The sequence below is a fragment of the Haemorhous mexicanus genome, chromosome 6 (assembly GCF_027477595.1).
Source record: "Haemorhous mexicanus isolate bHaeMex1 chromosome 6, bHaeMex1.pri, whole genome shotgun sequence".
NCBI lineage: Eukaryota > Metazoa > Chordata > Aves > Passeriformes > Fringillidae > Haemorhous > Haemorhous mexicanus.
Window position 1 is genome coordinate 24,212,648 of NC_082346.1, and position 15,225 is coordinate 24,227,872.

The following is a 15,225-nucleotide window of genomic DNA, read 5'->3' on the forward strand; positions in this document are numbered from 1 at the left end:
GTATCTTTGTATTGGGAAAGACAAAATGCTAATAAGTTGCTGAGGATTTAGTTAGGAGGTCACTGAGACCTGTGAATGGAGCGTAATTCAGTGAGGAGTTTGGAATGAAGAACATGCAAGTAATGTTATGTATGTGCATTGCAAAACAGGGATCATTAATAATCTTGAAATCACAGATTATGTAAGGTACTCCCAATGAAGAATGTTGTATCATATTGATATCTTTGAGTTCATCTAGAGCCCTTCTGTGGGAGGGGTTTTCTAAAACCTGGGAAAAAAATGTTCTTACTAACTCAACGTAGTATCCCTGTTTTGCTTCTTTAATCCTAGCTGCATGTTTGCTACTCAGGCATTCATTTGGGCTTCAGACTTGTAGGTAGAACTGAACATCCATTTCAGGTGTTGGTTTTATGCTGTAAATGTTTTGTAGAATTGGGTAATACAGAATGATGAAAATATTAAAAACTAGAACATGCTTCTAAATAGTTTCAAAGTGCATCTGAAAGTGGATGTTTTACTTATCTCTGTCAACCTGTCAGTATTTTTAAATTCTGTTATTTCTCCTCTAGGTTGAGTGCTTCTTTTTGCTGTTACAGGTTAAAGAGGAGGAAGGAACATTAAGGGTGTATTTGACACTTCCTCCATTCTTTCACCTGCTCTCACTTATTGCTTACTATTTTATAATCTTTAAATCGTATATAATGCATGCCAGTTGTCAACTTTCATAAGACAAATAGATAACTAAATGTAAGAAAAAACAACTCTGAAACCTTAAATTGACAGGGAAAGGTAATGTTAGACAGAGGACCTGGAAGCACATCTAACTGTAATTTAATAGCTGCCTGACTTTCAAATTCTAGCATTTTACACTAATCTGTGCTTGTATAATTTTAAGACTCTGAAGTGGCCCTCAAGCATTGCTTCCTGTAGTGAACTAACCATTATTGCTTGTACATTTTAAGGGATTTTTTGGTCATGATACAAAGCATTCATATGAGTAGAGTGTGAGCGACAGCTGCTACTAAATTGCAGTTCAGCCTGTAAATCATGTCCATTTGAGTAGAATGGAGCAGATTGAATAATCTGCTCATAGTTACAGCAAAGTCTAATGTGTATCCATTTAACAATGTAGTATGCAAGAGTGAGTTCTGTTTGCTTCTTATTAAAGAGCAGGCATTTCTGTCTTCCTGAGACACCTCTTTGTGGGTGTTTTTATCCTTTTCCCTGACTCTCCTGTAGCCAGAAGATCCTCTATGGCTTGTGCTTAATGAAGCTGGATTGTACTGGCGTGCAGTTGGAAATAGCACCTTTGCTATCACCTGTTTGCAAAAAGCATATAATTTGGCTCCACATGAGTATCAGGACATCCCTCTGGTCAACCTTGCTAACCTCTTGTTTCATTATGGTCTTCATTTGGATGCCAGCAGGCTCTTGCTGAAGGCTTTGGCCATCAATGCTTCTGAGGTAAGATGATGGGGTTTTGTGTTTGCCCCGCAGTGAATGTGTTTTCCCTCATTATTTTGTAAGTACCTGTTGCTTGTGTTTACCTGCACATGCAGTTCATCTTCCAGCTGGTGATTTGCAGTGGATGTTAATTTCCATATAAATTCCTGACTGCACCAAGGGAGACGTGGATTGTTGAGGGTATAAACATCTAGAGAAGTTCTTGTAAATCAGTGACAGACTTCTAGCCTCCCAAAACCTGTATTGTCAGCAGTGCCTCCAAAGAATTTAATCCTGGTGTTTTGCAAGATTTTAACCTAAAACAGAGATCTGTCAGGCTGTCAGCATTGTATCTTGATTCTTAAAACCCTAAAAGTAGGGTGTATGCCACCAAGATCTTTATAGACATCTTTCTGTGACATTTGATTTTTATCTGTACAGTTTTATTTGTCCCTAGCTTTTGTCTATCTGCATAAAGGAAAATGTGTTGTAGTTGTTTGGTGGCTTTACCTCCAATCATAGATTCAAACCAGGTTTTTGTATTTCTGAACAGTAACATGATAAACATTCTGTAGGTTGTCACCTGTGTCATATAGGCAGTTTCTGTATAAGCTGTTTGAAGTACTGGACAGGCCAGAACAGTTGTGAAAAGAAAGGGAGAGGGAATGGCATAGCAGGAAACACCATTTTTCTAGCAGATACTTTTGGTCTCGCATCATGGACACTTCATAAGAAGTTCAAGTGACTTCTTTCCTGTGCTTCTAGCTCTCTAGTTAGAATAACAGCATTTAATCCTGCCAGGCCATCACTCACCTAGCACATAAAAAAGCTTAAAACAGAGTAAGTTTGTTCAGAGTAGCATTCAGAAACAAATTTTCAAGTGTTTGAAAAGAATGTAGTCCATTTGGGTGGCAGGTGAGAGTGCAAAAAGGAACTACAGAAAGAACTATGCTTGAGTGGTGTGCCTTAAGAAGAACATATGAAAACACAGCCTTGGAGGGGAGGAACCTTAGGACCCTGGAATCCTTAGGACCATGCTGTGTGAGTAGGGCTTTCCTTGAAAAATACTGGTAAATGCTACCTCATTACAGTAATGCCTGCTCATGTTTTTTTCAGGTGTACTCAGTCCTGTAATACCTATTGTACCAGAAAAACTTGCAGGAGGCATTGCACTTGAATGGTATTTCCTGGAATATAATGGAAAGTAAATACAAGTTAAAATTAATTACAGCTACTGGGAATAAAAATGTGCTCCATCAACAAAAGCTCTTAAAAAGAAAAGAAATCCTGTTGCTCAGCTTGCACAGTTTTCTGAATGCTGTTTAGTAATGCAAGCTGAGTTGGAAAAATCTTCAGCTACTGCTCAGTCTTCACATTTTTAGATAATGAATGTGAAAACTCTTTCAGTGGGAAAAATGACTGCTTAAATTACAATACTCTAGTCTTTATTCTAGCAGCGAATTGTTAATTGCAGCAAATTACTTTGTCCAAGTGAAAGGCTTTTCAGTCAACCAGTAAATGTAATGCTTTACTGTGTGCCTGTATGAAAGTATTAAGTTCTACCCAGTGAAAAAGGTGTTTATAATCTTTACTTTTCAAAAAAAATACTTATTTTATGGATAGTAGCCAAAAGCAGTAGACAAAAATACTGTTTTACAAAGAATTAAAAGGCATAAATGTGTACCCCTAGGCTAGTGTTACATTGGTATTTTCAGTAACCTAGCTTTTCTGAGGTAAATCTGAGCAGTCTTGGCAAATGCAATGCATCTGTCCTGCTAGAACACCAGTGATATTCTAATTGTTTGTAGGACTTTTAATTATTCTAAATTGCCTTTGTGCATTTCAGTTTAGTCCTGTGGCATTCCCTGCAGTAAGCATTATGTTTCTGATGGTTGTAAGTAAGTACTTAATGCTTCATTTCAGTCTGTGTGTATTTAACAGCTGTGTTTTTATTGTAGAAAGATGGAACTCCTAACACAACCCTATGGCAGAACAGCTTTTGGTTACCACCAATGCATCAAGCTGTTAGTTTTTCATTGTAAGAACAGGCAGTGCCTGTTTAGGAAGTTTTCTAAATTCTTTTCCCACCAAATTTATGAGGATGTGACTTGACAAGGGTATTTCCTAGTTGGCTTCAATCTTAAAACAGTGAACATACTTATGCTGCAGTGTGTTGCTTTTTTGTTCACAGCCCCTGACTTTTCTGAGCCTAGGAAATGCATACCTAGCTCAGAACAACATCAGTGCAGCACTGCAGGCCTTCAGACATGCCCTGGATTTGACAGCCAAGTGCTTGGAGTGTGAGAGCAGCCTGAAGATGATCCGCTGTTTGCAGTTTTATCCTTTCCTCTACAACATCACCTCTTCTGTGTGCAGTGGTAAGCAACTGCTGAAAGATGGACCACAAGTGAAATAATGTCTATTTGCCTTGGGTGTTGGAGATTTTTTTTTCCAAATTTCCACCCTTCTGCCTCACAATGCTTTTCTACCTTTAAGGATCAAGGTTGAGACGTTGCTTTTAATGGAAAAGTTACAGTCCATTAAATATTTGCTTGAGGATGACTTCTTGAAGCCCTTCTGGAGGGCTTCCACTGAGTGCAGATTACTTCCTGACTGTCAGTAATACCTTAACAGCACCACCAATATCTCTTCCTGGTTAACAAGGAGTGCTGGATTCAGTATTTATGAAAGCGCACATCTACTGCTAGGCTGCTCAGCAGTGCCTTTGTACATCCCTTCAGGTTTTACAGTCAGCTGGATTTGTTTCCTTAAAGCTGGAGAATTTGATGAAGAGTAGTTTAGTTTTAATTCCTATCCTTTCAGTGTGTTCAGTACTTTGGTTGTCATTTTGTAGAGTTTCAGTCTTCAAGGAATAGACTGTCTTCTGTCAGCATTATATTATTTGTATGGGGCCTGCAGTCATTGCCCTTAACACTCCAAAAATCTGTAAGAATGACTTAGAATCCAATCTCTCCCCCCCCAAAAAATTGTAAATATTTTCAACAGAAAGACTTATTGTCATTAATGGCTACTTATATTTTTTAAAAAATAATTGTTTTTGGAGGTGAATTCTTTCATTTTATTCAATCCTACTGAATATTTTCAGTACTTTGTCTGTACTTGAATATGATACTCATGAGCAATCTTGAAGATGATTTATTAATATATTTTCAAATCCCTTCTGTCTCAAATTGAAACTAAGGTAACTTTCCATCTAAAATTTTCTTTATTTTCAAATGTAAACCTCACCAGAGAAATGCTTGTGATTTTTAGCATTGCTAGGACTTATTCTGAGGGTTTTTTAAAATTCCCTCTCCAGTGGAGAGACCTGGAGAAACCTCCTCTGATTTAGCATCTAGAATTGTGCTGTCTAAACACAGACTAGAGGCCATCCTATCTCCTGGTACAATATGGATGATGCCATCATAGGTGGAATTCCAGGACTGTGCCATTAAGATAACAGTAATTTGTATGGCCCTGTGCATTTTGCTGGGATTGAGAGCCCATCAGCTGTGCAGAGAAATGAATGCTCTTTAGCTGAGTGGGCTGTAGTGAGTGAATGGTGTAGCAGCCCAGCTGATGGTTCTCGTGCTGATATCCATAGTGTCAACTCCTATGCTGGTAACTGACAGTGAATCTCTTAACTTCAGAATGCCCTTAAAAAAACCTTAGGAGATACTGTAAGCAGTAATGGAACTTGCACATTTCATCACAAGAGACACATTCTTCTAAAAAGAAGAACAAACCAGTGTTTGTTTCTTGTTAATTAAGGTCTTTTAAAAGTCTGTAACTCACAAGGTTAAAGTTATTCCAGTCAAACCTTAGTCATAGCTACTCTATTTTCAAGTTAAGCAGAAAGCAATTTAAAATTATATTCACAGAACTTAAAAAGTAACAAGCAGTGGTTGTATCTGAACTCCAAAGTTATCTTTGACATCTTTTGTTTTATATGCTTTTCTTCCTTCAATTTGTCATAATGCAGTTTGGTTGATTCTTGGCTTCTGCTTGCATTGGTTCCTGATCCGGGATGTTCATTCTGAGGTCAGCTGTTACAGCATGTACTCTTTAGGAAGTTTGGGTTTCTTGAATGTATAATCTTGAGGGAAAACCCAACTCAAAAGGGCTTAAGAGAAAAGTGTTATCTTGCCTTTTTTTGCCAGCTTGGCCCCTGGTTAGCAAAGTGAGCATGAATGTATTCATCTGGTACATTAGAGCTGGGATTAGGTCAATAAGGAATTTGTGAAGCTGCTAGATCAAGATGGAGCAGAATATACCTTAGCATGTTAATGTGGTGATTAAATTTCAGTATTTCATTATTTAAGTATTTTACTTTGTATTTTTATTATTTGCCTTTTTCTAGGACTTTTCTTAATATTTATTTTTTATTTTTATTTATTATATTCTTTAGGTCATCTTTTGGTTTAGTGCAAGGAACCTGAAAATATAAAGCTGACAAATAATGTAAATATTCTTTGTGCATTCTTGAGCAGAGTGTAAGATAAACATATTGGTTAATTCAGCCTTGATGATGATTTGTGGTTTAAGTCCAAACTCAAAATTTAAAAATTGAAAAGTAGGTTTACCTACCTTATTTGCATATGGTTTGGGTAAATATTTTTCCCCCACTGTAAACTTCAACTGACTCGAGAGGACCCTTGACAGGCTATATGAAAGTGAGGTAAAGTCTCCAAAACCAGAATGATTTCAAGAATGTGTACTCAGAAATCATATTTTGCCCTTAAAAGTATCCTGAAACTTTGGGAATCTTCTGTGGCTCCTTCAGTCCAAGGAAAACAGTTGAAAAGAGATTGTTATCATTCACTTGATGGCCTGTCATAAAGTATTTGTATCCTTAGAGATCGATATCTTATGCTGAAAAATTTACTAAGAATTTGGAATGTCAGATGTTTCTCTGGTGTAATATCTTGTATGATGAGCATTCCTTCAGTATTTCTGAAAGTAACAGCAGTAGGCTTCCTGTGCTTTGGGTTGTAGGCCCATGTGATAGCTGTTTTTGCTTCGCCTGTCAAAATCCTCTGTTCATGAGAACTGAACTGAGTAGTGAGACATGGAATTCCTTGCTCTGCTGCCGTGAGCCTTCGGCAGAATCCAGCAAATGGTCAGTGGGAATTATATGCTAGCATGAGATGGAATATGGGATCAAAAATCTGAATTCATAGCCTGATTTTTGATTACAGTATGTGCTTGGTGTTTATTTCAAATAAGTGAAATAGGCATTTTCTCAAGCATGTTGGGACGTTTGCTGTTAGCACAGGACGCTGGAAGTGTGACAGACTAACACTCACTTTTTGGATGCTTGCTTATATTTTCCTGTCTGTACTGCTGCCTGGTACTATTTTTTAGTAACTTACTTCTGTACAGATAATTTATATTTCAAACCCAATTCTTTTCATGCACATGAGAATGAGAATTAAAAATCTCAGACCAATACTTCTCTATTTAACTTTTGCCTCCTGTATTCAAGTTTTTATAAATGGTTTTTTTCATTGTAGAAGAATTTCTGAAACTACAGAGGTTTTTGGTGGGGTTTTTTACAGAGGATGTGTGTGAAGTGTCCATTGTTATTCCAACCCTATCACCTGTGACGTGTATTTTCAACAGCTGCAGGAGTTCAGGCAGTTGTATCTAATATAGATGATAAATACAGCAAGAGCCCACACAGTGCCTTATTCCCAAATAAGTGAGAAAACTGTTGGAAGACTTCATTTTCCAGCATTATCCTCTGGTGATCCTTCTAGAGGTGACTTGGCAGTGTTAAGGGTGTTGCTACATCAGCTGTTAGGTTACTAGTGAGTCAGTTCCTGAAGCATGTTTAGAAGCTTCATGTTGCTTGACAGATAACTTCAGCACCCATGTCTGACACACATACAACAGGACCAAGAGATGAGTGTTAACAAGTGTAAAAAGCTTAATGTGAAAAACAGGGACACTCTCAAAGGCACAGAAATTAAATACTTGGGCTGCTTATTAAACCAGCAGAGAAAAGCAGGATCTTTTTTGTCTGGTACTAAATGGTGCATTGCTGAGATTTGTCTTGCACACTTTATGGCTAGAAATATTGCATGTAGCTTTTACCAGGTATTAAGGTCTGTAGAGGACTATCCAGCTGTGGGATTGTTCCTGTGGTACTTCACTGGCTAATGTAAACATTCAGATGTTGCCAAGCCTTACTACAAAGGTTACAGAATATGAGAACCATATTTTTAGTGTGATGGTCAGCTGGCCATTGAAACATACTGATTTGTTAGTTGCTGTTGAATAAGACTTTTCTTTCTGTGTGTAAACAGAATTGTTGCCTGGGCAAACAGAATTCATTTGTACCCAAAATATTTTTATCAGACTAAGCATCTATCTCTGACTCACAGTTCCATTTGGTTATGAGCTCATGCACTTCACATTCTTTCAGACAAGACCAAAATTCAAAATCTTATTAATAGACTGATGCTATTCAAAACATGAAACATGTCTTGTTTCAAGCTTCAAGTCTCACTGTCTTTCATCCTTGGCAGGATAGTGCTTTTACAGAAGGCTCTGTGCTGCTCTGTGCAAAGGAGCACTCGAGGGAGTGTGAGTTCATTATGAATGTATGTGTACGCCACCGAGAAACCTGAATCCTTGTATGGAGAGGGAGTGTTTGTGGGAGCAGTTCATCCTTCTTCCTCAGACTGTTCCGTAGTGGGGATCCGCTTTAGGCGTGTCTTTAGTGCCCTCTTGTGGTACCATTACTCCGTGCCACATGAAATCAAAACTCCTGCTTTATTCAGTCTATTTCCCCTTAAAACAAAACATGGAAAAGGTGCTTCAGCTTATATGTATGTGGATTTCCCTTTATTCCTCAGCACTTAGGTTCTTACAAGTTGAAGTTAATAAGCTTATACCTTTAAGTAAATTGACCTGAAGGGGAGAGGTTGACCTTAAAGGAGAATCTCTACTTGAAACTCTAATAGTAAGCTTATGACAGATTAAATAGCTTCCTTAAATCAACATCCCAGTTGAAGCAAGCATCTGACACTAGTTTGACAGCTGCAATCACCTCAAGTCCCTTTAGTGATTTGAGATACACAAACATTAAGCAAAAGCATAACATCATTTTCTTTTCAATAGTATGTTAAGACACAGGGATGTGAAATACTTTGCATTTTAAAATGCACCTTTCACTTAACCCGGTTTTTCCCTACTAGTTATGACTGACTTGATAGTCCCAGAAACAGACAGCTATATTTTTGTTCCATTTCCTATAGAATGAGGTCTTCTTAGACATTTTTATTGTAAAAGTAGTTTCCTCCTTCTCCAGCTGCTGTATCTTGTTAGTCTAAGGAATGCTTATCACTTACAGTGTTAATGGTGTTACATTAATGTTAACGGAGTAAACATCCCCTAAGGTGTTTACTCTTGGAGCACTTCTGTATGTTTAAAATTCAGCTTTTTCTCACCTTGATTTGCATATTAGGAGGCAAAATTCATGAGTGCTCCTGAACCTTATTGAGAATACTGCATGTATTAGTACTCTTATTTATCTTAGAGTTTGCACAAGGGGTGGGATCTGTGGCCATTTGTTTCTCTTGGTTTTACTCTCTCTCAACTTATGGTAAAGTTCATCTGTATGAACAGAAGAGTCAACACCAGTAGGGTTTTTAAACAATAAGCAGAATTCTATGAAGCACATGAACAGCTTGTCAGAGCTCTCAGAAACACATCAGGGCAATAACTTGCCTTGGTCATGTAGCAGTAGCATGGACAAAGTGGGTTCTGTGTGAAACAGTGGCAGTTCTAAGACCATTGTTATCCTTTGAAGTTAAATATTCAGTTGTTTATTGGTGCCCCATACATGCACAGGAGTGCCCACATGTACCTGTTGTTCACCCTGCAAGTTCCATCTGGAATCTGAAAATCAAGCTGGATTCTTGTTCCCTCTGGCAGCCAAGCATCTCTGTCATTGAAGATCGTACAGTAACCGTCCATCTGAAAGATCTGGTGGGTGCCACACAGGTGAATCTAGGTCATGTTTGGGCTCTTTAGTGCTAAAAGAGTAAGAGGAGGTAAAATTGTACTTGTGTAGAGTGAAAACATCTTGCAGAATACAGGCAGGTGGGTGACATGGAGGATGACGTCTGCTTTTTGTCCTGGTGGAATCCATCATCCCTGGGGGCTGAGGGTGTCGGGAAATGTCAGATGTGCTTCTGAATGGAAGATCTTGGAGAAATCCATGTGAGAATGTACTCTGTGTGAATAATGTGACCCAGTTATTTTGGGGTTGTGCTACTGTTTCTGCACCACTAGCCTGGTAAGGGAAGAAGCAGTTCCCACAGTCCACTTTTGCTGCAGTAATCTTAGAATATTAAGAATATTGATGTGATCTTGAAGATGGTTGACTAGATGCAGGCTTCTTGGTACTTTTCACTCCTTGGAGCCTGATTTATAAATGATACTTTTCCCTGAAAAGTCTTCATTTCGTGTCTCTTGAGTGGCTGAAGGAAGTTGAAGGTGAATGATCTTGCCCTAATACTGCTGTGCCAAGCTCATTGAAACCTGTCTTCTCTTTCCATGTATTTTTCTTGTCAAAACTATGTAAAGGATGTATAGATAGAGATTCTTTAATTGAAAAATGAAAGAATGTGGTACTGTGTTAAACATGGCATTTTTAGCTAAACCAGTATCCAAAGGTTTTGCAGCCACTGCCTATGCACATTGCTTCCAAGCTGCTGCTTGCTGGAAAGCCATTGAGAATCTTAAAGGTTTCTGTAAACAATGCATGATTCCTTAAGTATATCTGTGCTGCTCAAATGTCATTCTCTTTTGCATGCATTAAATATGCTAATGAGTGAGTTTGTTCTGCAACTTCTTTCATCATGCAGAGTATGCCTTGCTATCCTACACACATGGCCTGCTTATTTCCTGCATGGCAGTGTACCTGACAGCTTCTCCCAACTGTCATCAGTCTCACTTTGCATCATGCTCTGTTAAGAATGGTATACCTGCAATATTTAGTGTTCTGTATCCATTCTATCTTTTCCCAAGATCAGAAGGTCGTTGGCTAGCAGAAGAGAGAGGAGAAAATCATGGCCTCAGGTGCTGTAGTAACTGAGGAAATGAGAATTGCACTCTGGAAGTGAATTTAGAACCGTAGGAGAATTCATTGAGAGTTTACTGATGCAAAACTGTTCTGTATGAAGAAAAAGCAGTACAGTATTAAACTAAGTATAATATGACATTTCCCATTTTTGTCTGCCTTTGCAGTGCAAAAGACTGTTCTTCATATGTTACCTGGATCTTTCCTTTACTTGAGCAATAGCTGCATGTTCCTGTAGGAGGAGGAGAAACATCAGGCATTGCTCAAAGGGAAAAGATTCCCTCTCCAACTAAGTTTTCAAAAGTTGATACCTTCAGTTATCAGATATATTATATTTCTCTGCAGTGTGTATTGTGCTTTTCTATGACAAGAATGTAGAGAAAATGAGAAATTTGTGACTGTCTTCCTCTCTGAGAGGCTTTCTTTGCCAGTGGCAGTTACTTATGTGTAGCTGCTAAAACTTCTTACTGAACCTTAATTGGATGCACCACCTAGAGCTGGACCTATTTAAAGAGTTCCAACAACAGCATATGTTCAGCAGCCTTTTTAGGAGGAACAGTAATTCCTCAGCTACATCTGCAGGGAGATGTGGTTTCGCAAGCATGTTTATAGTTGAGCTGTACACACTGAATTAGCGAGTTGGTTAAAGCATGTTTGGAAGGGAAAAGAAGCACTTATGGGAAAGTGACAATGTGTAGTTTAGTGTCATTAGCAGCTGGCCGAGACCTTGAAGGCTGTATTCACTTGGCCTAAATCTGAGAACTTGTAAAGTGGTGATGTGTGGCCTCAGCCTGTAATGAGTCATGTGGAGGTTGTCTGGAAGCAGCATGCAATGCCATGTGCTCAGATTAAAATGAGCACTGCACGCTGAGCCATGGAGTGCCAGGCACTTAACTACCCCTGATCTGTCTGCTTTATTGATTTGTTTTTTCCTTTTAAGGTTGGTTGCCTGGTTCATGTGAGTTTGTGTTGTGCTCTCACTGTCCTCAAAGCTTTAAATCTATCATCTGTTCTGGCTACTAGAGACTGAAACTAGGACAGTTCAGCATTTCCCTAGAGGAAGAAATTGAACCTTCTTGAATGTAACCATTTTGGGGAGAAGGGACATCCTTGCAAAAATCTTTAGTCTTTCTGCAGAAAGACTTTGGCTTTGTACTGTTCAGGCAGTGTGAGGAGAGCATTCTCTTGTTGAATTCTAATCTAGAGTGGTTGGCAGTATTCTTGTCAAACATAACCTTCTGCGGGTATTCCTTACTTAAGGCCAGTCTTGATCATCACAGCCATCAACACCAGGATTTTTTTTATCCTGTTTACAGAACAGTTCTGCTTTTTAATGGATTTGTGTAGTATGTGCCCTGTCAGGCAAACGAACAAGCACTTAAAAGCTCTCTTAGATTAGTAAGGGACAGGCCTACCTTACCAGTTAACACTGGTATGCTGTTTGGGTGTGTCAGTACCTCTGCTTTTGTGTCCAGTTAGGAGGAGCAGTTGCATGGATATCTATTCCAAACAAATCTATAAGTTGTCATGGATCAAGTCTGACTGTGAATCTGCTCTTGCTGAGCAGTATAACCTAGTGAAGAGATATACTGATAAACATAAATACAGCCTATCAAAATAGTTTCTCAGAATAAAAACATGCAATCATGTCCCTGTGGTATGTTGTTAAATTCCAGTATGTGGTGCAAATCTTACAAAGTGGTTATCAAGCCATGCGCATTCAGAGAAGTGGGAAGCTAACAGTAACCTGTGGTGGACTTACTAACTCTCACAGAGTTCAACTATATGATGCCATTTCTCAGTAGAAGGTTACTGTTGTACTTAAAGTTCTTTTTTAGACTTGAGTTCATAGATACTTAGGATCTACAAAATATGTGGTGCCTAGTGTAACAGATATGTGGAAAAGAAGAAAGACTAGAAAGCTCAAAAAAAGCAGGCCACTGTAGGCTTTGCTTATGCTAGAGATACTTAAACTAAGAATTGTCTTTTGCTTAATCATAAACTGATTTCAGAGTTGTGTTATGTACAGGGATGTAAATATTAGTCATTTAATATTCATAGCAAGCCTTATATTGGGATCTACTGCGGGTGAGTATTTATTGTTAACAAATTAATAATAATAAGTAAGTGTTTTCTTAACTACAGTAAAAAAATATGGCCCAGGGAGAAGTCACTAAGGACAAGCCCTTGTCTTCAGAACTTTTATGTGCTTATTTCTCCTGGGTTTTTTTTCTCTTTCCTCAAAACAAACAAGCAGAAAAAAATAATTACCCTTGAGGCACAGACTGAAATTCAGACTGGAGGGCTACTTACCTTTCTGCTGTGTACATAGAAACAGGGTCTTCTGAAAGAGACGTTTTCCACACTTCTTTTATTCACTGACAGGATTAAGGGAGGGGGGTCTACCTATAGATGTTTAGATGTTTCTATGTTTTATGCCTTGTTCCTGGCATCATAGAGTAAGTTTTTACTTCTAGATGTGCATCATGAAAAAAAAAGTTTTATTGGGTGGAAAGTGAAGGCTTTAGGTAATCAGTCTCTTTGATTTTTTTTTTTTCCCTCTGTGGTGCTGGGAGAAAGATTCATATTTTCTACTCTGTTATAGAGTAGCCTACTGAATTCTTCCGGATGTTTTGCATGCATGTCCCTTATTAAACTGCATTATGTTCTATTTTAAACAGGTTTGTCTTTCTCTTTAATTCTCTCTCATGTTTTATTTATCACTTCTTTATATTTCATGAGGAAATTTTTTGTATCTGTTCATCAGGGACTGGTCTGTTACGCAGTGGTGAGATACTTCTCTCAGTATGATCAAGAAATCTGGTTATGTGTTGTTGGCATTTGTATGTTTTGAAAGGTTTAATCAAAGCTGCTGTGATGAGGCAAATAGATAACCAGTTTTGAAGCAGCTATTTTGCTACAAATCAGATTTTAAAACTTCCTACAAGTGAGAACAGTTTTACCATATAAACCTCTTAACTGGAAAACTGTTGTTGGAATAAATAATAAAAAAGAAAGAACTTCTCTATGCTTCATTTTGTGTGCTTTGGTCTAAATTTTGATGGCATAAATTATCATCCTGCTTTTTGCTATGCATCAAATGAAAAGCTTTTTATGTAGTATTTTCTTTGACTATTCCTTCGTGAGCACACTTCTCATCATCTTTGCAGAAGGCCCACTGGCTATCAAAGGGAAGAATTTACAAAAGTCAACTTTTAAGATACTTCATTTTGCTTTTCATTGTTTGTTTTCGATACTTCACTTTTTCAATCAGCAGTTTGTCCTGTCCTTTGAAAATGTTTATTTTCGTTCTGTAAATTCTGGCTTTTCAAAGGAGCATTTATATTAAAGGAAAAAGCTAAAAATTAACAAATAATGTTTGCACGTAGGGAGAAAACACATTAAAAGCTTAGTTCAGAATTTGGGCATTACACTCCTCATTCTTTTCCAGTACCCATATGGATACTTCACTTCATCAGAGTAGGAACTTACTGCCATCTGTCCTTTGTTAACCAGAATAGAATCTATGATGCTATGTGGGTAGTAGATACATCTTTTTAGTGGTTTATCCAGCGTGTTACAACTGTAAAAGGCACTGGAGGTCCACTGGTGTTACTGCTCTGAGCTGAGTCGGGCATGGCTGAAATCACAGTGGTTGTGTGGTAGGTCTGGTGTATTTCTCTTGAACTAAATACAGACCTAGCAAACATTCACAGGTCAGTATTGCACAGCCAGCTAATTCTAGTTGAAACTTCTAGTTTTCTTCTCCTTTTACTTCCCTCCTCTTATCATTTGGTGATCATTTTTCATTAAAAATTAAGTGGATATTTTTTTAGTTGTATTTTTTATGCTTGTGTGTGTGGAAAGCAACAAATTCCTTTGGTTTTGCTTCTGGAGTTTTATTGCAGCACTGCTGTGCAGTTCAGCAGTTATGGCCTGTGACCTTTGTGTAACATTTTTAATGGCAATCCTGTCTAGTCCTAAGTGTTCTGCAGTTTCTGCTTTCAGAGCTCAATCATGGGATTCATTTTGAAGTACAAACATGTGGTTTTTTCATTAAAACAGTAAGAAAGGAGCTGCATTAATTTTAGAGCAAAATCTAAATAAAACCATGTTAATTTATTATTAAGGTGAGCAGAACAGCAAGAGCTGCTAAAGATAGATCTCTTCTGTAGTTACTGCTCATCCTACTGCTTTTAAAACTCATGTCAAAATAAGTGGCTTAGATTTTTTCCCTTAGCAAACGCTTTGCAATCAAATCTATGTTTATATGTGATTGGAATAACATGGTTGTTGTTAATGTCTCAGAAGCTCTTTAGGAAATTGCCATGTTCACCTTGAAAGAGCAGGGTAATTAGAGTACGCAGTGTGTTAATCACCATTGTTAACATTGCCATGAAAGTCAAAGTTCATGTTTTCATGTTGTCTAGAGGATGGTCTCCCAAAGAGCATTTCCCTGTGACACTGCCTAGCTTGTTGATGTCAGATTGCAACAAAGTCACTGTGGTGCAGAAAGTAAGACAGTTCTTAAGGTGCTCATTTTAGCCCAAATGCTGATGAATGAGATCCCTGTAGTTCTAGATCCACAAAAGGCTCTGGTAGGTGAATTCCCTCATTCTAAATTATTTTTGTAAACCCTGGGAAGTTATATTGCCTGTGACACAAAGCACTGAACAAGACTGCTTCTATGA

The 15,225-nt window shown here is 38.0% G+C and overlaps 1 protein-coding gene across 1 annotated transcript in view; it reads left to right on the forward strand.

Annotated features, from left to right (window-relative positions):
* The window catches only part of TTC17 (tetratricopeptide repeat domain 17), a 55,343-nt gene that overhangs the window by 23,949 nt on the left and 16,169 nt on the right, over positions 1-15,225 (forward strand). The window contains exons 15-16 of the mRNA XM_059849268.1: positions 1,240-1,464; positions 3,635-3,821. Coding sequence (XP_059705251.1) covers positions 1,240-1,464; positions 3,635-3,821 — 412 coding nt within the window. The remainder of the gene's footprint in view (positions 1-1,239; positions 1,465-3,634; positions 3,822-15,225) is intronic.